Genomic DNA, 20,704 nt, shown 5'->3' with positions numbered 1-20,704 from the left:
TATTAGGTCAATATTTTTTTCAGTGTAAAAGATCATTACACATTATTTATTATGATGCCATGAAAAGACAAAAATGTTGTCCGACATGGTTGGGAATACAACTGTTTCGGATTTCCACATCCTCATCAGTTCCCTTTATGAGACGATCTACTCATGTTACTCCCAAGATTTGATATCCGAAGCCTCATGGAGAAAAAAATTTCTTCCGATCCGGTTGATATTTGGTTCGTGATGTTATTATATACTCTCCAACTACAAAGCAAAACTTGGTCTATATCAATCAATAATTATATACAGCACCCGTCCGGTTGAAATTTGCAAAAATTGATTAATTTCGGCTCATAATTATATATAGCCCGGCTATGCCGACTCCCCAGAATTTGACTTCTGGAACTAAATGGGGGAGCCAATTTGGTTCTCCAATTACCATGCGAAAATTGATTCATATATAGACAGACCCCTTTATATAAACCGATCAAGAACTAAAGTGGTTTGATATATAATCTGAGTTTTTTATTTAACTTATACATACATATGGGTTAACTTACAATTTAGAGAACAATGTTAAGAAGTTTTAAGATATCTTGCCATTGGCAATTATCACTACAACCCAAGTAAATTAATTGTGGATGACAGTCTTTAGTACAATTTGTGAAGGGTACATAAGATTCGGCTTTGGCCGTACATACTTGTTTTATCTTGAGATACCAACAAGTTGCTTTTTAGAATTTTCGTAAAAAAGTTTTCTTAGTAAATCTTGGGAATTTTTCTTCAAAATTTTCCCATTAAGATTTTGTGGCAATTTTTCCACAAAATAAGCTCCAGCGTTTAAGCATTTATGTTCGGATATCAGACGTGCTCTTACATGATTGACAATATCCTGTTCTGCCAATTTTGATCCCTCACCTAGGACAACTAAAGCTCCGGCAATATCACCCAAATTCTCCAGCAATATTGAGACCACACACACATCTTGAACTCCTTCCAATTCAGTAATAACTTCCTCAATTTCTCTTGGCCAATACTGCATACCTTGATATTTAAGAATTTCTTTTTTGCGATCAACAATGAAAATTTCGTTATCGTCATCCATATAACCAAGATCTCCTGTATGAAACCATCCGTTTGCATCAAGAGATTTTTCTGTTTCGCTACGATTATTAAAATAGCCATTCCAAGCAGAAGGACCCTTGATAACAATTTCACCCACTTGATTGTGGAGTAAATGATGGCCGTTTTCATTATGAATGGCCATTGTGAGACTATTCGCTAAATGGCCCACAGACTTGATTTTTTCTAGACCATTGGTGTGAGCTATTAAACCCATTTCGGTGGTACCATATGAAGCATGCAGTTCAATGCGTTTACCACAAAGTTGTAAAAATTTTTCGCAGGTCGCTTTGGATAGAGGGCTACCACCAAATGAAAGAAATTTCAAGAATTTTAATCGTTCATTTGTTGTACTGGGATGATTAGTCAACGATGCCAAATAACGTGATGATAGAAATACAGTTGAGATTTTATATTTCTCCACCAATTCAAGGAAATGCTCAGGCTCAAAACCCTTACTAGATATAATACGTGTGTATCCTATTATGCAATTGGTTATAAGAAAATACATTCCAGTAATCCAGTCAATGCCACTGGATACGTAAGTGATGCTGTCTTTTGTATTTATCCTGGAAAGAGGTAAGACAATATATAATATCGTTGATATAGCAATTTGACATGTAAGTGACATACCAATCTTTAGCTAAGAATACTGACGACGGGAGGCAAGCTGCTTTGGGCTTCCCAGTTGTACCAGAAGAGCACAAAATGGCAACTGTTTGATTATCTCCCATTGCTGTTCCCTGTGGTCTGAAAAACGAATATAAAAGTGACAAAAATACATCAGCTGTATCAGATCTTCTCTTTTAATATCTACTGTTTGAAGCTGTGATACTAAAGACTCAGGATGATATGTAACTGCGTAGGATATCCAATAAGTATTGTTACTTTGGAAGATGAGATGCGAAATCAAACAGTGTTTAGATGCTGCATAGAGTGACTCATCTCGTACAGCGACCCAGTATAGAAAGTCCTTCAAACAATTGTGATTGGGATACCCAAACAAAATCTCTAAACTCAAAATTTAAATCGGTAAATGACCGGGATGGAGAATAATATTAGTAACAAGTACATACGGCCGTAAGTTCGGCCACGTCGAAGCTTATGTACCCTCCACCATGGATTGCGTAGACACTTCTTCTAAACACTGCCATCCACAATCGAATTACTTGGGTTGCGGTAACGCTTGCCGATGGCAAGGTATCTTAAAACCTCCTAATACCGTCTTCTAAATTGTAAGTCCATACGTAGTATATATTAAATTGACAAAATTTTCTATTGAAACAAAATTTTAACAAAATTTTCTATAGAAATAAAATTTTGACAAAATTTTCTATAGAAATAAAATTTTGGTAGATTATTTTTGGCTCGAGTGGTAACCATGATTATGAACCGATATGGACCAATTTTTGTGTGATTGGGAATGGGCTATATTTAACTATAGACCGATATGGACCACTTTTGGTATGGTTGTTAGTGGCCATATATTAAAGGGTGATAGGTCAAAATTTGGTCAATATAAACTTGACGTATTTTTTCAATTTTGCATTTAGAAAACCTGAACACCCCTCATTTTGAAGGTGTGTGTGTGTAGAATGTTGCTCCTATTTTGATTTTCGAATTCACTCTTCAGTTGTCAAAATGCCGTCGAAGCAAGAAGAGCATCAAAATTTTGCTTGCGCATTTGCGAAAATCCGAGCTACGCGCACGCAAAGCTAGGAAAATCGCTAAAAGTTGCCAAATCAACCGTTACAAATGTAATTAAAGTGTTTGGGGAACGTTTGTCGACAGCCAGGAAGTATGGATCGGGGGGAAATCGAAAACCGGAAGCCGCTGAGACGACAAAGAGAGTTGCCGGTAGTTTCAAGCGAAACCTTAACCTCTCTCTCCGAGATGCCGCAAATAAGCTGGGTGTATCGTCTACAACCGTGCATCGAGCCAAAAAACGAGCCGGACTATCAAGAAGGTAGTGACTCCAAATCGCGATGATAAACAAAATACGACGGCCAAAGCGCGATCCCGGAGGCCGTACACGACGATGCTGACGAAGTTTGACTGCGTGGTAATGGACGACGAAACCTACGTCAAAGCCGACTACAAGCAGCTTCCGGGACAGGAGTTTTATACGCCAAAAGGAAGGGGAAAGGTAGCAGATATTTTCAAGCACATAAAACTGTCAAAGTTCGCAAAGAAATATCTGGTTTGGCAAGCCATCTGTACCTGTGGCTTGAAAAGCAGCATTTTCATAGCTTCCGGGACTGTCAACCAAGAAATTTACGTGAAAGAGTGTTTGAATAAACGTCTGCTGCCTTTCCTGAAAAAACACGGTTGTTCCGTACTGTTTTGGCCGGATTTGGCATCTTGCCATTACGGTAAAAAGGCCATGGAGTGGTACGCCGCCAACAACGTGCAGGTGGTTCCCAAGGACAAGAACCCTCCCAACACGCCAGAGCTCCGCCTATTGTCAAGCGGAACCTAAAGAAGACCAAAACAAGTATATACGGCCGTAAGTTCGGCCAGGCCGAATCTTATGTACCCTCCACCATGGATTGCGTAGGAACTTCTACTAAAGGCTGTCACCCACAATCGAATTACTTGGGTTGCGATAACACTTGCCGATGGCAAGGTATCGTAAAACTTTTTAACACTGTCTTCTAAATTGTAAGTTAGTCCATAAGGGGTATATATTAAACAAAAAAAGGCCGATTAAATACGTATATAATTCAGTTTGACAAAATTTTCTATAGAAATAAAATTTTGACAAAATTTTCTATAGAAATAAAAACTTGACAAAATTTTCTATAGAAATAAAATGTTGACAAAATTTTCTATGGAAGTAAAATGTTGACAAAATTTTCTATAGCAATAAAATTTTGACAAAATTTTCTATAGAAATAAAATGTTGACAAAATTTTCTATAGAAATAAAATGTTGACAAAATGTTCTATAGAAATAAAATGTTGACAAAATTGTCTATAGAAATAAAATGTTGACAAAATTTTCTACAGAAATAAATTTTTTACAAAATTTTCTATAGAAATAAAATTTTGACAAAATTTTCTATGGAAATAAAATGTTGAAAACATTGCTATAGAAATAAACTTTTTACAAAACTTTCTATAGACATGAAATTTTGACAAGACTTTCTATAGTAATAAAATTTGACAATTTTTACATGGCTGTTAGAGGCCATATACTAACGAAATGTACCAAATTTCAACCGCATCGGATGACTTTTGCTCCTCCAAGAGGCTCCGGAGGTCAAATCTGGGGATCGGTTTATATGGGAGCTATATATAATTATGGACCGATATGGACCAATTTTTGCATGGTTGTTAGAGACCATATACTAACACCACGTACTAAATTTCAATTGGATCGGATGAATTTTGCTCATCCAAGAGGCTCCAGAGTTCAAATCTGGGGATCGGTTTATATGGGAGCTATATATAATATTGGACCGATATGGACCAATTTTTGCATGCTTGTTAGAGACCGTATACTAACATCAGGTACCCAATTTCAAACGGATCGGATGAATTTTGCCCCTCCAAGAGGCTCCGGAGGTCAAATCTGGGGATCGGTTTATATGGGAGCTATATATAATTATGGACCGATATGGACCAGTTTTTGCATGGTTGTTAGAGACCATATACTAACACCACGTACCAAATTTCAATCGGGTAGGATGAAGTTTGCTCCTCCAAGAGGCTCCGGAGGTCAAATCTGGGGATCGGTTTATATGGGAGCTATATATATTTATGGACCGATATGGACCAATTTTTGCATGGTTGTTAGAGACCGTATACGTAGACCACGTACCAAATTTCAACCGGATCGGATGAATTTTGCTGCTCCGGAAGGCTCCGCAAGCCAAATTTGGGTATCGGTTTATATGGGGGCTGTACGTAAACGTGGGCCGATATGGCCCATTTTCAATACCGTCCAACCTACATCAATAACAACTACTTGTGCCAAGTTTCAAGGCGATAGCTAGTTTCGTTCGGAAGTTAGCGTGATTTCCACAGACGGACGGACAGCCGGACAGACGGACAGACGGACGGACGGACGGACATGCTTAGATCGACTCAGAATTTCACCACGACCCAGAATATATATACTTTATGGGGTCTTAGAGCAATATTTCGATGTGTTACAAACGGAATGACAAAGTTAATATACCCCCATCCTATGGTGGAGGGTATAAAAACTGCTAAGGACGAGCAGCAGTTCAAGGCAAACTGGCTTTCTGCGGCGAAGAAGGTGGACAAGGTGGCTGTACAAAATCTGATGGCAGGTGTCAAGCCTGAGGTCCGGCAATTCGGATTTGGAAAAGCGAAAGCCTAACTGAATATTTGTCCTGAATTTTATACTAATTGAACTTGAAAAAGAAATTTAATTTGAGTTTTTAAATAAACGATTTCACCGATTTACACGCGTTTTCCCTTGACCAAATTTTGACCGTATCACCCTTTAACACCTCTTTCCAAATTTGAACCGGATCGGATGAATTTTGCTCCTCCAAGAGGCTCCGGAGGTCAAATCTGGAGAACGGTTTATATGGGGGCTATATATAATTATGGACCGATTCTGGCACGGTTGTTAGAGACCATATACTAACACCATGTTCAAAATTTCAACCGGATCGGATGAAATTTGCTTCTCTTAGAGGATCCGCAAGCCAAATCTGGGGATCGGTTTATATGGGGGCTATATATAATTATGAACCGATGTGGACCAATTTTTGCATGGTTGTTAGAGACCACATACCAAAACCATGTAGCAAATTTTAGCCGGATCGGATGAAATTTGCTTCTCTTTGAGGCTCCGCAAGCCAAATCTGGGGATCAGTTTATATGGGGGCTATATATAATTATGAACCGATGTGGAACAATTTTTGCATGGTTGTGAGAGACCATATACCAACACCATGTACCAAATTTCAGCCGGATCGGATGAAATATGCTGCTCTTAGAGGCTCCGCAAGCCAAATCTGAGGGTCCGTTTATATGGGGGCCATACGTAAAAGTGGAGCAATATGGCCCATTTGCAATACCATCCGACCTACATTAATAACAACTACTTGTGCCAAGTTTCATGTCTTGTTTCGTACGCAAATTAACGTGATTTCAACAGACGGACGGACGGACATGCTTAGATGGACTCAGAATTTCACCACGACCCAGAATATATATACTTTATGGGGTCTTAGAGCAATATTTCGATGTGCTACAAACGGAATGACAAAGTTAATATACCCCCCATCCTATGGTGGAGAGTATAAAAATATAATGGAAATATTTAAATTTAAAGCCATTGCATAAAATTTCGCCAATCTGTATTTATGATTTATCGGTAGATATTTACAAACAAATTAAAGTATAGTTCAATTTGAATAAATTTTACGAGTTTTCGAACATTTGTATGGGGGCTGTGTCTAAATGTGGCAAACATTGCTAAAAATTTAAGAATGTTAATTCCATTCCCGGTGCCCAATTTCAAGTACATCGGAGTGAAACTTTAGCCTCTAAGGCCATAGAAGTGTAAATCGTGCGAACGCTATATATGGGAGCTATGTATAAATCTGAACCTATTTCAACCAAATTCGGTGTGCATAACAGGTTGGCTGATAAGTCCCCGGTCTGACACATAGATGGCGTCGCTAGTATTAAATGCATATTATTTTTATATAGTACCAACCTTCAAATGATTCGTGTCAAAATTTGACGTCTGTAACTTAATTAGTTTGTGAGATAGAGCGTCTTTTGTGAAACAACTTTTTTTATTGTGAAAAAAATGGAAAAAAGGAATTTCGTGTTTTGATAAAATACTGTTTTCTGAAGGGGAAAAATACGGTCGATTGGTATGCAAAATTCAAGCGTGGTGAAATGAGCACGGAGGAGGGTGAACGCAGTGGACGCCCGAAAGAGGCGGTTACTGACGAAAACATCAACAAAATCCACAAAATGATTTTGAATGACCGTAAAATGAAGTTGATCGAAATAGCAGAGGCCTTAAAGATATCAAAGGAATGTGTTGGTCATATCATTCATCAATAGTTCGATATGCGGAAGCTCTGTGCAAAATGGGTGCAGCGCGAGCTCACATTTGACAAAAACAACAACGTGTTGATGATTCTTAGCGGTGTTTGCAGCTGTTAACTCGTAATACACCCGAGTTTTTCCGTCGATATGTGACAATGGATGGAACATGGCTCCAACACTACACTCCTGAGTCCTATCGACAGCCGGCTGAGTGGACAGCGACCGGTGAACCGTCTCCGAAGCTGGAAAGACTCAAAATCCGCTGGCAAAGTAATGGCCTCTGTTTTTTGGGATGCGCATGGAATAATTTTTATCGATTATCTTGAAAAGGGAAAAACCATCAACAGTGACTATTATGGGGCGTTACTGGAGCGTTTGAAGGTCGAAATCGCGGCAAAACGGCCCCATATGAAATAGAAAGAAATGTTGTTCCACCAAGACAACGCACCGTGCCACAAGTCATTGAGAACGATGGCAAAAATTCATGAATTGGGCTTCGAATTGCTTCCCCACTCACCGTATTCTCCAGATCTGGCCCCCAGCGAATTTGTCTTGTTCACAGACCTCAAAAGGATTCTGGCAGGGATAAAATTCGGCTGTAATGAAGAGGCGATTGCCGAAACTGAGGCCTATTTTGAGGAGTACTATCAAAATGGTATCAAAAAGTTGGAAGATCTTTATAATCGTTGTATCGCTCTTGAAGGGAACTATGTTGAATAATAAAAACGAATTTTGAAAAAATATGTTTTTCTTTGTTAGACCGGGGACTTATCAGCCAACCTGTTATTTATAATGTTAATTCTACACCCTGTGCAAAATTTTAGGCAACTCGGAGAAAAACTTTGGCCTCTGGATCCTTATATTTAAATCTGCACCGATTTCAATCAAACTTGGCGTAAACCGAAGTAAAACTATGGACTCTGTGGTCTTATAAATGCATATCGGGCAAAAAATATATTTGGGAGCTATATCTCAATTTGAACCGATTTGACTGATATTCTACAAAATTTACGAGACATTTGAATATACGAAATTTGAAGAAGATCGGTCGATAAATACGTCATTTATGATCAGATCGGTTATATATGGCAGCTATATTTAAATCCTATGCGATTTTTTCCAAAATTAATAGGGATCGTCTTTGAACCGAAAAAAGACTCTATGACAAATTGGAAAACAATCCGACTCAATGCAATGGCAAGTATGTCCGCCTTGCATGCAAAGGATTATAGATTCAATCCACACAGAAGTTTTTCGGTCTATTAAAAATTATTTTATTGGTTTTTAAAGTTTTTGACACATACTAGGGAGACATACTTCGTAAAATAAGCCGCCAAAATGAAAATTAAATAATACCCCAAGTTTTGATTTTTTTTCGTAACGAAATAAAGCCTCATTTCGAGTATGCAATAAAACCCAACAACAATGAAAAAAGGGTCCTATGAAAATTAACCACAAAACCTAAATGAAACAGGACCCGAAAAAATTATATGGACCAAAACAACATCAAATTTTTATGCTTTTTGGGAGTAACTTTATTTTATTTTATACTCCATTTTAGCCAAGTTAATCACAATATACCTTCTGTTTATCTAAAATTTCGTTTGGAAGGAAAGATTTTTTTTTAGAGTACTTAACTAAAGTCTTCCACATTTTGCCTAACAGCTTGACAGAAATGAAATTTATATGCCCAAAAGTTCGCGCGAATTTTTTTAAACCTTTACAGTCGTTCAAAATCTTTATTTTATTTATGTCTAGTTCGTTTTTTACATTGTATATACTTACAAATATAGTTCTTCATTTTCAGTTTCCTTCAGTAGATCTAAAACCGTTGGAACATTTGAAATATTAGTGGCGATTGTATAAAACATTGGCTTATAAGTATCCGTAGCACGCTTTAATACTTCGTAGTTGTTGGAGTCACAGAAGATTATTATCGGTTTAGTTAGTGATAGGCAATATGAGAGAGTATCTGTTAAAATATCAAAGATCTTTATTAATTTCGATCTCATATTACATATTTGCGTATTTTACTTTTACATCCAAAGAAAAAATACTTTCCTGCTGAACGAAATTTTAGACAAACGAAATTCCCCTCTTGATGTAGAGTACGAGTATTATTTTTTTTAGAACAAACAGATCCCATTTTTTTACAAATGATGTAAAGGATTGTTTCTAAATTTTTTATTCTCCTTTAACGAAATTGTTTTAGTTTCAAAAGAAAAATTTGTTTGTCTAAGATTGCGTTTCTCACAAAAGAAAACTCTTCTTTCAATGTACCTTTATCCAGCATTGCATTAACGGCATGCAGTGGTGTACCGTTAAATAAGCATCCCAATACTATCGGAAGGATATAAGATGAGTTTCGGGCCGATATTCCCACAATGTCACTGTGATTAAATTGTAATTTTTCCAAATGTAATGCTATTCGTACACCCCATGTAAGCGCCTGATGACTGGTAACTTGCTGTTTCGAGTCGTCATCTATCTGTGCAAATGAATGGTAAAAATTATGTTCATATACATTTACAAACCACACTGAAAAAAAATCATGCACGGTTCCAAAGATTTTGTCTTTACACTAATGATTTTGGTATTGATTCCGAACCAAAGAAGCGGAAAATTGAAGTAAGGATACTTTTAAGACAAAATTGTGTTTTAAATTTAAGTTTGCGTACTTGATTTTAGGCAGCAAATTTTAATTTATTCGTTTTTATACCTGATTTTGAACTGATTTTGTTATACCCTCCACCATAGGATGGGCGGTATATTAACTTTGTCATTCCGTTTGTAACACATCGAAATATTGCTCTAAGACCCCATAAAGTAAATATATTCTGGGTCGTGGTGAAATTCTGAGTCGACCTAAGCATGCCTGCCCGTCCGTCTGTTGAAATCACGCAAACTTCCGAACGAAACAAGCTATCGACTTGAAACTTGGCATATGTAGTTGTTATTGATGTAGGTCAGATGGTATTGCAAATGGGCCATATCGGACCACTTTTACGTATAGCCCCCTATAAACGGACCCAAAGATTTGGCTTGCGGAGCCTCTAAGAGAAGCATATTTCATCCGATCTGGCTGAAATTTGGTACATGGTGTTAGTATATTGTCTCTAACAAAACTTGGTCGATATAGGTCCATAATTATAAATGGCCCCCATATAAACCGATCCCCAGATTTGATCTCCGGAGCCTCTTAGAGGAGCAAAATTGATTGATACGTGGTGTTAGTATATGGTATCTAACAACCATGCAAAAATTGGTCCCTATTGGTTCATAATTATATATATCCCTATATAAACCGATCCCCAGATTTGACCTCCGGAGCCTCTTGGAGGAGCAAAATTCATCCGATCCAGTTGAAATTTGATACGTGGTGTTATTATATGGTATCTAACAACCATGTAATAATTGGTCCATATCGGTTCATAATTATATATAGCCCTCATATAAATCGATCCCCAGATTTGACCTCCGGAACCTCTAGGAGGAGTAAAATTCATCCGATTCGGTTGAAATTGGATACATATGGCCGCTAACAGCCATGCAACAATTGTTCCATATCGGTCTACGAGTATAGTTATATATAGCCGATCGCCAATCACACAAAAATTGGTCCATATTGCCAAAAATAATCTACCAAAAATTTATTTCTATAGACATTTTTGTCAAAATTTTACTTCTATAGAAAATTTTGTCAAAATTTTATTTCTGTAGAAAATTTTGTCAAAATTTTATTTCTATAGAAAATTTTATCAAAATTTTATTTCTATAGAAAATTTTGTCAAACTGAATTATATACTTATTTAATCGGCTTTTTTGTTTAATATATACTCAAAAAAAGTTTATTTGGATCCAAAGATTTTGACTTTCCCTTAAGGATTTTGGTATTGATTCCGAGCCAAAGATGCGGCTTCTTTAAAATAAAGAAATTTTTTAGCGACCTATCTGGCTTTAAATCTAGGATCATTAAAAGTAGGATACAGATATCATTTATCACATTTTCATTATCTTTTCGCGGTTTATGAATAGAGGTACTCACGTACAAACAAATTCCAGTTTAAAAATCCAAATTATATCTGATACTTCAAAGCAAAAAATGGTTTCTTAATTCCAAAAAAACTTTAAACCAAAGACGCTAAATCCTTAAAACAATAAAATGTGTTTTTTACTTTAAGGAAAATTAGCCTTAGTTCAAAGACATGCGACTCTAACGGAGGGACGCAAATTTAATTAAAATTTCATTATTTTAAGGAAATTTGTCCTCAATATTTTGTAAATTTTGGATCCTAAAATTTAGGTTGCGCAATCTTTAATATCGCGTAAATATTTTTTTTTTCAGTGTATACCACGTATGGACCAACTTTCAATTTAGTAGACGGTGTTATCGCAACCCAAGTAATTCGATTGTGGATGACAGTCTTTAGTTGAACTTTCTATGCAATCCATGGTGGAGGGTACATAAGCTTCGGCCTTGCCGAACCTATACTTGTTTCTATTTTTTTTTCTGCATGTGCTATTAAAGTCCTTTAAAAACTTGTTAACAACAACTTAAATTTCGTTCAACTTCAAGTAGCAATTATGCTGTGTCTCAAGTAAATGTCGTCTTTAAAATAAAGTGTTGGAAAACGTCTCCAATTTTTAAACGCTTTTTTACTTTGTTGTAAAGATGCAAAAAGACAAAAAGAACAAAAGACAACAAATTTAAAGACAATTTCTTTAATATTGAAGAATTTTTCACAATTATTAAAGACAAGTTGGCCTAGTTAAACAAAATTTTCTTCCATTTTAAGATACCCATTTTTAATATGAATCACTTAATTTTAAGGAAAAATTATTTTATTGTAAAAATCATCGTCTCTAGGGCAAGGAAAAAGTGTTTATATCAGAGAAATGCGTCTTCTATGGTAAGCAAAAAACGTATTCGTATTTTAAATACATGAAAACTTTGGCCTCACGACAATATATTTTTCAGTGCATTTACAATAGATATATTGCTTATGATACTCATTTTCATTCCTTCCTCCGTAAGATGGAATATAAAATATATTTGTCATTCGATTTATAACACACAGCGTATTTGCAATAGTCGTGCCACAGTATTAAATAATTGGGATTTCGTACTAAAACTTGCACTTCCTTAAGGATTGTGGTATTGATTCCGAGCCAAAGATGCAGCTTCTTTGAAATAAAGAAATATTTAAGGAGCCAACGTGGTGTAATTCTTAGCATGCCCGCTTTGCACTTTTAGGGTCGTGGGTTCAATCACAGTTTCGACCAAACGCCAAACATTTTTTCCTTACCAGTAAAGCTGATGGCATTTCAGAGTGTTTCGAAGCTGCTCTAAGTGGTTTCACTAGAATGTGAAACGCCGTTCGGATTCGGCATATAATCGTATAGGCCAAATATTCCTTCTTCTGATTAATTCTTTTGGCTGATCTGCATTTTCGTTTTTATGAGGAAGCCAAAACAATGGATTGATTTGCGAACGGATTCAAAGGACTCAATCCACGATATATCGCAGTACCCGTATGTTTCCAGTCAGTTGCAATTCTTTTCGGAATAAATTTCTAATTTGCGCTTCCAAAGTAGACACTTTTTATTTTGTTATTTTGTAAATGTTTTCACTACTAACCTGTATCACTTTATTTGGAAATTCCAATAATCTCCTATAAACAAGTTGTCCCAATGATTGGTCACCACTATGTATTGATTGATCTGGTGCAGCAATCCAGACTTTATTATTTTTGTCGAACAATGTCTTCATGGTAAAACACTTTAATCTGTATTAAAGCGATTGACGTTTCGATGCAATTTGTTCCGTGTCTGCAATAATACTGAATTTTGTAGATTTAAGAAATTGTAATTGATAGAAATATGTACATACATTCATTCATTTGAAAAACCGCGAATAATGTTTCCAATTAATCGGAATATGATAAAGCAATCTGGCAAAAATGTTATTAATCCTCAATTCATCTCACTTTTTTCAACAAGAAGGCTTTTAAGCGCTTTCAACTTTTCAATCGATTTATTATTGTTTTCATACCCTTCACCACTACTGTGGTACAGAGTATATGTTAATAAGTTTGTGTATTTGTATGTAATGCCCAGAAGGAGCAGTCATAGACCCATCTTTTAGAATACCGATCGTCTTAGAATTAAGTCGATTTAGTCGCAAAGCTCGCAATTTTATGTTAGATCGTTTTCAAATTAGGCATAGGGCCTTTTTTCGGCTCCAAGACGAGTTTTAATCAAACTCGGCAAATCAGGGAAAAAATCTGGCTTCTGCAGCCATATAAGAGCATATCGGGCGTAAGATATATGGGGGCTATATCTAAATCTGAACCGAATTCAATCAAACTCGGCATGCGTAGCTAGAATGCTCATTATGCTACCTTTGCAAAATGTTATGTAAATCGGAGTAAAACTGTGGCCTCGGAGTGAAAATTTAGGTTCCGGTGGCCATGTAAGTGTATATCGGACAATAGATATATACGAGAGCTATCTAAATCTGAACCGATCCACCAAATTGTGCACATTTTACTGTACTACTAATTAGACTTCTCGTGCAAAACTTCAAGCAAAAACTTCTAGGTTCAATATACTGACCCCACTTTGCCAAAGTTTTGCAAAAAAAAAAAAAACAAGTAAGGAAAGGCTAAAGTCGGGCGGGTCCGACTATATTATACCCTGCACCACTTTGTAGATCTAAATTTTCGATACCATATCACATCCGTCAAATATGTTGGGGCTATATATAAAGTTTTGTCCCAAATACATACATTCTACAAAATCTATAGACTCAAAATTTAAGTCTGCTAATGCACTAGGGTGGAACACAATGTTAGTAAAAAAACAAGTATATACGGGCGTAAGTTCGGCCAGGCCGAAGCTTATGTACCCTCCACCATGGATTGCATAGAAACTTCTACTGAAGACTGTCATCCAATATCGAATTACTTGGGTTGCGGTAACACTTGCCGATGGCAAGGTATCTTAAAACCTCCTAACACCGTCTTCTAAATTGTATGTAAGTCCATACGTGGTATATATTAAATCAAAAGAAAGATCGATCCAATACGTATATAATTCAGTTTGACAAAGTAGACATAAAATTTTGACAAAATTTTCTACAGAAATAAAATTTTAACAAAATTTTCTATAGAAATAAAATTTTCACAAAATTTTCTATAGAAATAAAAATTTTCACAAAATTTTCTTTAGAAAGAAAATTTTGACAAAAATGTCTACAGAAATAAAATTTTAACAAAATTTTCTATAGAAATAAACTTTTGACAAATTTTTCTATAAAAATAAAATCTTGGTAGATTATTTTTGGCTCGAGTGGCAACCATAATTATGAACCGAATAAAATTTGAACAAAATTTTCTATAGAAATAAAATTTTGACAATGATGAAAATTTTATTATGAACCGAATAAAATTTTAACAAAATTTTCTCTAGAAATAAAGTTTTGACAAAATTTTCTATAGAAATAAAATTTTGGTAGATTATTTTTGGCTCAGTGGCAAACATGATTATGAACCGATATGGACCAATTTTTGTGTGATTGGACCAATTTTGGTATGTTTGTTAGCGACCATATACTAACACCACGCTCCTAATTTGAACCGGATCGGATGAATTGTGCTCCTCCAAGAGGCTCCGGAGGTCAAATCTGGAGAACGTTTTATATGGGGGCTATATGTAATTATGGACCGATATGGACCAATTTTTGCACGGTTGCTAGAGACCATATACCATGTACAAAATTTCAGCCGGATCGGATGAAATTTGCTTCTCTTAAAGGCTCCGCAACCCAAATCTGGGGATCGGTTTATATGTGCGCTATATATAATTATGGACCGATGTGGACCAATTTTTGCACGGTTGCTAGAGACCATATACCAATACCATGTACCAAATTTCAGCCGGATCGGATGCAATTTGCTTCTCTTGGAGGCTTCGCAAGCCAAATGTGGAGATCGGTTTATATAGGGGCTATATATAATTATGGACCGATGTGGACCACTTTTTGCATGATTGTTAGAGACCATATAACAACACCATGTACCAAATTTCAGCCGGATCGGATGACATATGCTTCTCTTAGAGGCTCCACAAGCCAAATCTGGGGATCGGTTTATATGGGGGCTATATATAATTAAGGACCGATATGGACCAATTTTTGCATGGTTGTTAGAGACCATATACCAACACCATGTAGCAAATTTCAGCCGGATCGGATGAAATATGCTACTCTTAGAGGCTCCAAAAGCCAAATCTGGGGATCGGTTTATATGGGCGCTATATATAAGTATGGACCGATGTGGACCAATTTTTGCATGGTTGTTAGAGACCATATACCAACATCATGTACCAAATTTCAGCCGGATCGGATGAAATTTGCTTCTCTTTGAGGCTCCGCAAGCCAAATCTGAGGATCGGTTTATATGGGGGCTATATATAATTATGGACCGATGTGGACCAATTTTTGCATGATTGTTAGAGACCATATACCAACACCATGTACCAAATTTCAGCCGGATCGGATGAAATATGCTTCTCTTAGAGGCTCCACAAGCCAAATCTGGGGATCGGTTTATATGGGGGCTATATATAATTATGGACCGATGTGGACCAATTTTTGCATGATTGTTAGAGACCATATACCAACACCACGTACCCAATTTCAGCCGGATCGGATGAAATGTGCTTCTGTTAGAGGCTCCACAAGCCAAATCTGAGGGTCCCTTTATATGGGGGCTATTCGTAAAAGTGGACCGATATGGCCCATTTTCAATACCATCCGACCTACATCGATAACAACTACTTGTGCCAAGTTTCAAGTCGATAGCTTGTTTCGTTCGGAAGTTAGCGTGATTTCAACAGACGGACGGACGGACGGACGGACATGCTTAGATCGACTCAGAATTTCACCACGACCCAGAATATATATACTTTATGGGGTCTTAGAGCAATATTTCGATGTGTTACAAACGGAATGACAAAGTTAATATACCCCCATCCTATGATGGAGGGTATAAAAAGGCCATTTAAATACGTATATAATTAAATTTAAAGTTTCTATAGAAATAAATTTTCTATAGAAATAAAATTTTGACAAAATTTTCTATAGAAATAAAATTTGGAAAAAAAATGTTCTATAGAAATAAAATTTTGACAACATTTTCTATAAAAATAAAATTTTGGTAGATTATTTTTGGCTCGAGTGGCAAGCATGATTATGAACCGATATGGACCAATTTTTGTGTGATTGGGGATCGGCTATATATAACTATAGACCGATATGGACCAATTTTGGCATGGTTATTAGCGGCCTTATACTAAGATTTCAACCGGATTTATTTATTTATTTATTTATTTACACGGCTAATAGCAGCCAGGACATTACAAAATATAATAATTCAATTAAATATAATTGTATATTACAATTGGGCCAGAAGGGACCCTATAGGTCAGTAAGGACCACATGGACCGATATGGACCAATTTTTGCATGGTTGTTAGAAACCATATACTAACACCACGTACCAAATTTCAACCGGATCGGATGAATTTTGCTCCTCTAAGAGGCTCCGGAGGTCAAATCTGGGGAACGGCTTATATGGGGGCTATATATAATTATGGGCCGATGTGGACCAATGCATGGATGCATGGTCATTAGAGAACATATACCAACATATGGACCAATTTTTGCACTGTTGTTAGAGACCATATACTAACACAATGTACCAAATTTCAGCCGGATCGGATGAAATTTGCTTCTCTTAGAGGCTCCGCAAGCCAAATCGGGGGATCGGTTTATATGGGGGCTATACGTAAAAGTGGACCGATATAGACCAATTTTTGCATGGTTGTTAGAAACCATATGCTTACACCATGTACCAAATTTCAGCCGGATGGGATGAAATTTGTTTCTCTTAGAGCAATCGCAAGCCAAATTTGGGGGTCCGTTTATATGGGGCTATACGTAAAAGTGGACCTATATGGACCAATTTTTGCGTGGTTGTTAGAGACCATATACTAACACCATGTACCAAATTTCAGCCGGATCATATGAAATTTGCTTCTCTTAGAGCAATCGCAAGCCAAATTTGGGGGTCCGTTTATATGGGGGCTATACGTAAAAGTGGACCGATATGGCCCATTTGCAATACCATCCGACCTACATCAATAACAACTACTTGTGCCAAGTTTCAAGTCGATAGCTTGTTTCGTTCGGAAGTTAGCGTGATTTCAACAGACGGACGGACGGACGGACATGCTCAGATCGACTCAGAATTTCACCACGACCCAGAATATATATACTTTATGGGGTCTTAGAGCAATATTTCGATGTGTTACGAACGGAATGACAAAGTTAATATACCCCCATCCTATGGTGGAGGGTATAACAAGTAAGTAAAGTCTAAAGTCGGGCGGGGCCGACTATATTATACCCTTCACCATTATGTAGACCAAAATTTGTGTTACCATATCTGATTTATATCTGAAAAGATTTGGAGACAATTTTTTTTTACTTCTACAAAATCGCTAGAATTAAAAATTAAATCGGCTAATACCCTGGGATGAAACACAATGTTAGTAAAAAATATGGGAAATATAAAACTAGAGAAATTTTGGTACAATTGTACAAAATAGCATTTATGATTTATCGGGCGATACATATGTATTCGAGGTATAGAACAATTTGAGTAATATTTACATTTTTTGCTACTCAGCAGTGGCGATTTCACAAGGATATTTGTTAAATCTCGCCAAAATATGTGGTCAATTGTGGGTTGTGATATATTATTTAGGCAATTCGGGCGATATTTCCACAACTCGGAGGTTTATTGAAAATTCGACCATTCGCATAACAGTGTGTAGGAGATGACTACGATATGGGGAAATCATTACAGAATTTTGTGTAAAATGTGGGTATTTTGGCCATATTAGATCAATATGGCACACATAAATAGCATATTAAATGTATTCTATGTGAAAACTATCGAATCAATTGGAGGAAACTTCCATTGAAAATGGGTCTAAAATATGAAACATTCTACCATATTTCCCCTACTCTGGCGTACATATATATGGGAGCTATATCTAAATATAAACCGATTTTTACCAATTTTGACATGCATAGTTAGAATAACAATCCTGCTATCTCAGCAAAAAACACAACTAGGAGAATAATTTTGGCCTCCGTTGTCATATGGGTGTAAATCGGCCGAAAGATATATATGGGAGCTATTCAACCAAAATTAGCACGCTTAACGATACTACTCATACGTACTCCTTGTGCAGAATTTGAAGCAAATCATGGCAAACCTCTTGCTTTTGAGGCCATATGAGTCTAAATCGGGCGCAAGATATGTATGGGAGCTATATCTAAATCTGAACTGATTTTAAACAAATTTAGCATACTGAATCATACTCTTAAACGAACTTCTGGTGCAAAATTTGAAGCAAATCAGGACAAAACTATGGCTTTTTTTGGCCATATAAGTTCATATCGGACGAAAGATATATGTGGGAGCTATATCTAAATCTGAATCGATTTGGCTGGTATTTTGCATATCTTACGAAAGCCCCAAAATATTTGGCTGCCCGAAATTTTGAGAAAATACGTTATAAATACGTCAATTATGACCAGATCGGTGATAAATATATATGGCAGCTATATCTAAGTCTGAACCGTTTTTTTTTTCAAAATCAATAGCGATTGTCTTTGAACCAATTTAAAGCTTTGTGCCAAATTTGAGGACGATCGGACTTAAACTGCGAGCTGTACTTTGCACACAGAATTACATATACAGACAAACGGACAGACAGACAGACAGACGGACATCGCGCAATCGACTCAGCATTTAATTCTAAGGCGATCGGTATACTAAACGATGGGTCTCAGACTTTTCCTTCTTGGCGTTACATACAAATGCACAAACTTATTATACCCTGTACCACAGTAGTGGTGAAGGGTATAAAAATATGGGAAACATTTAAATCAGAAGCAATTTTAAGGAAACTTCGCAAAAGTTTATTTATGATTTATCGCTCGATATATATGTATTAGAAGTTTAGGAAAATTAGAGTCATTTTTACAACTTTTCGACTAAGCAGTGGTGATTTTCCAAAGAAAATGTTGGTATTTTGAACATTTTTGTCGAAATCAGAAAAACATATATATGGTAGCTATATCTAAATCTGAACCGATTTCAACCAAATTTGGCACGCATAGCTACAATGCTAATTATACTCCCTGTGCAAAATTTCAACTAAATCGGAGTTAAAAATTGGCCTCTGTGGTCATATGAGTGTAAATGGGGCGAAAGCTATATACGGGAGATATATCTAAATCTGAACCGATTTCAACCAAATTTGGCACGCATAGCTACAATGCTAATTCTACTCCCTGTGATAAATTTCAATTAAATCGGAGTAAAAGATTGGCCACTGTGGTCATATGAGTGTAAATCGGGCGAACGATATATATGGGAGCTATATCTAAATCTGAATCGATTTCAATAAAATTTGGCACACTTGACTACACTACTAATTGTACTCCTAGTGAAAAATTTCAACCAAATTGGGGTAAAACTCTGCCTTCTGGGACCGTATTAGTTCATATCGGGCGAAAGATATATATGGGAGCTATATCTAAATCTGAACCGATTTCAATAAAATTTGGCACACTTGACTATAGTATTAATTGTTCTTCTTGTGCAAAATTTTAAGCAAATTAGAGTAAAACTCTGGCTTCTGGGGCCATATAAGTCCATATCGGGCGGAATATATATATGGCAGCTATATCTAAATCTGAACCGATTTCTTCCAGAATCAATAGGTTTCTATTCTGAGCCAAAACACATACTTGTGCCAAATTTGAAGTCGATTGGACTAAAACTGCGACCTAGACTTTGATTACAAAAATGTGTTCACGGACAGACGGACTATATCGACTCAGGAGCCCACCCTGAGCTTTTTTGCCAAAGACACCATATGTCAATCTCGTCTTCTTCTGGGGGTTGCAAACATATGCACTAACTTATAATACCCTGTTCCACAGTGTGACGCAGGGTATAAAATTTATAACATTGAATAATTTCTTCTACAATGTTTGTTTTACAGAAAAGGTGATAAGAACTAAAAAAACAAGTGGAAGTGAGACTGATGTGAGGGAATATACAATTAGGCAGAAAAATATTTTTGAGCACAATTTTCTTTGTGAGAAAATTCTTCTTAGCATATAATATTTTTTGGCTCGAAATGCTTTCAAACATATTATATGTTCACATAATAACATATAGTTTTTGAAAGACAACATTATTGACTTTGGATGGAAAAATACAAAATGTTTGGAACTTAGACTACCCAAACATATTATATTGTTTAGACCAATATGCTTTCAAACATATTATATATTGGAAGAAATCAAATATATAAATGTTTGGGCAATACCCAAAAATTTACATGCTTGAAGCAAAATGTGTTTGGGAGTATATGTTACAGAAGCGATTTTCTGATAGAAATTAA

The 20,704-nt window shown here is 36.3% G+C and overlaps 1 protein-coding gene across 1 annotated transcript; it reads right to left on the bottom strand.

The window, feature by feature from the left end:
• Window positions 1-491: 491 nt before the first annotated feature.
• On the bottom strand, window positions 492-12,924 carry LOC142230996 (putative 4-coumarate--CoA ligase 1). Its single transcript, XM_075301614.1, has 5 exons — window positions 12,793-12,924; window positions 9,435-9,642; window positions 8,940-9,126; window positions 1,744-1,860; window positions 492-1,679 (listed from the first exon to the last, which is right to left on the bottom strand). Exons 1-5 carry the CDS (start codon window positions 12,922-12,924, stop codon window positions 695-697), a joined length of 1,629 nt encoding a protein of 542 aa, XP_075157729.1. The 3' UTR covers window positions 492-694.
• Window positions 12,925-20,704: the final 7,780 nt, after the last annotated feature.

The sequence above is a fragment of the Haematobia irritans genome, chromosome 3, assembly GCF_050003625.1.
Source record: "Haematobia irritans isolate KBUSLIRL chromosome 3, ASM5000362v1, whole genome shotgun sequence".
In the NCBI taxonomy this organism is placed as follows: domain Eukaryota; kingdom Metazoa; phylum Arthropoda; class Insecta; order Diptera; family Muscidae; genus Haematobia; species Haematobia irritans.
Note: the sequence above shows the minus strand (reverse complement) of the source record. Positions and strands in the feature narration are given on the sequence as shown.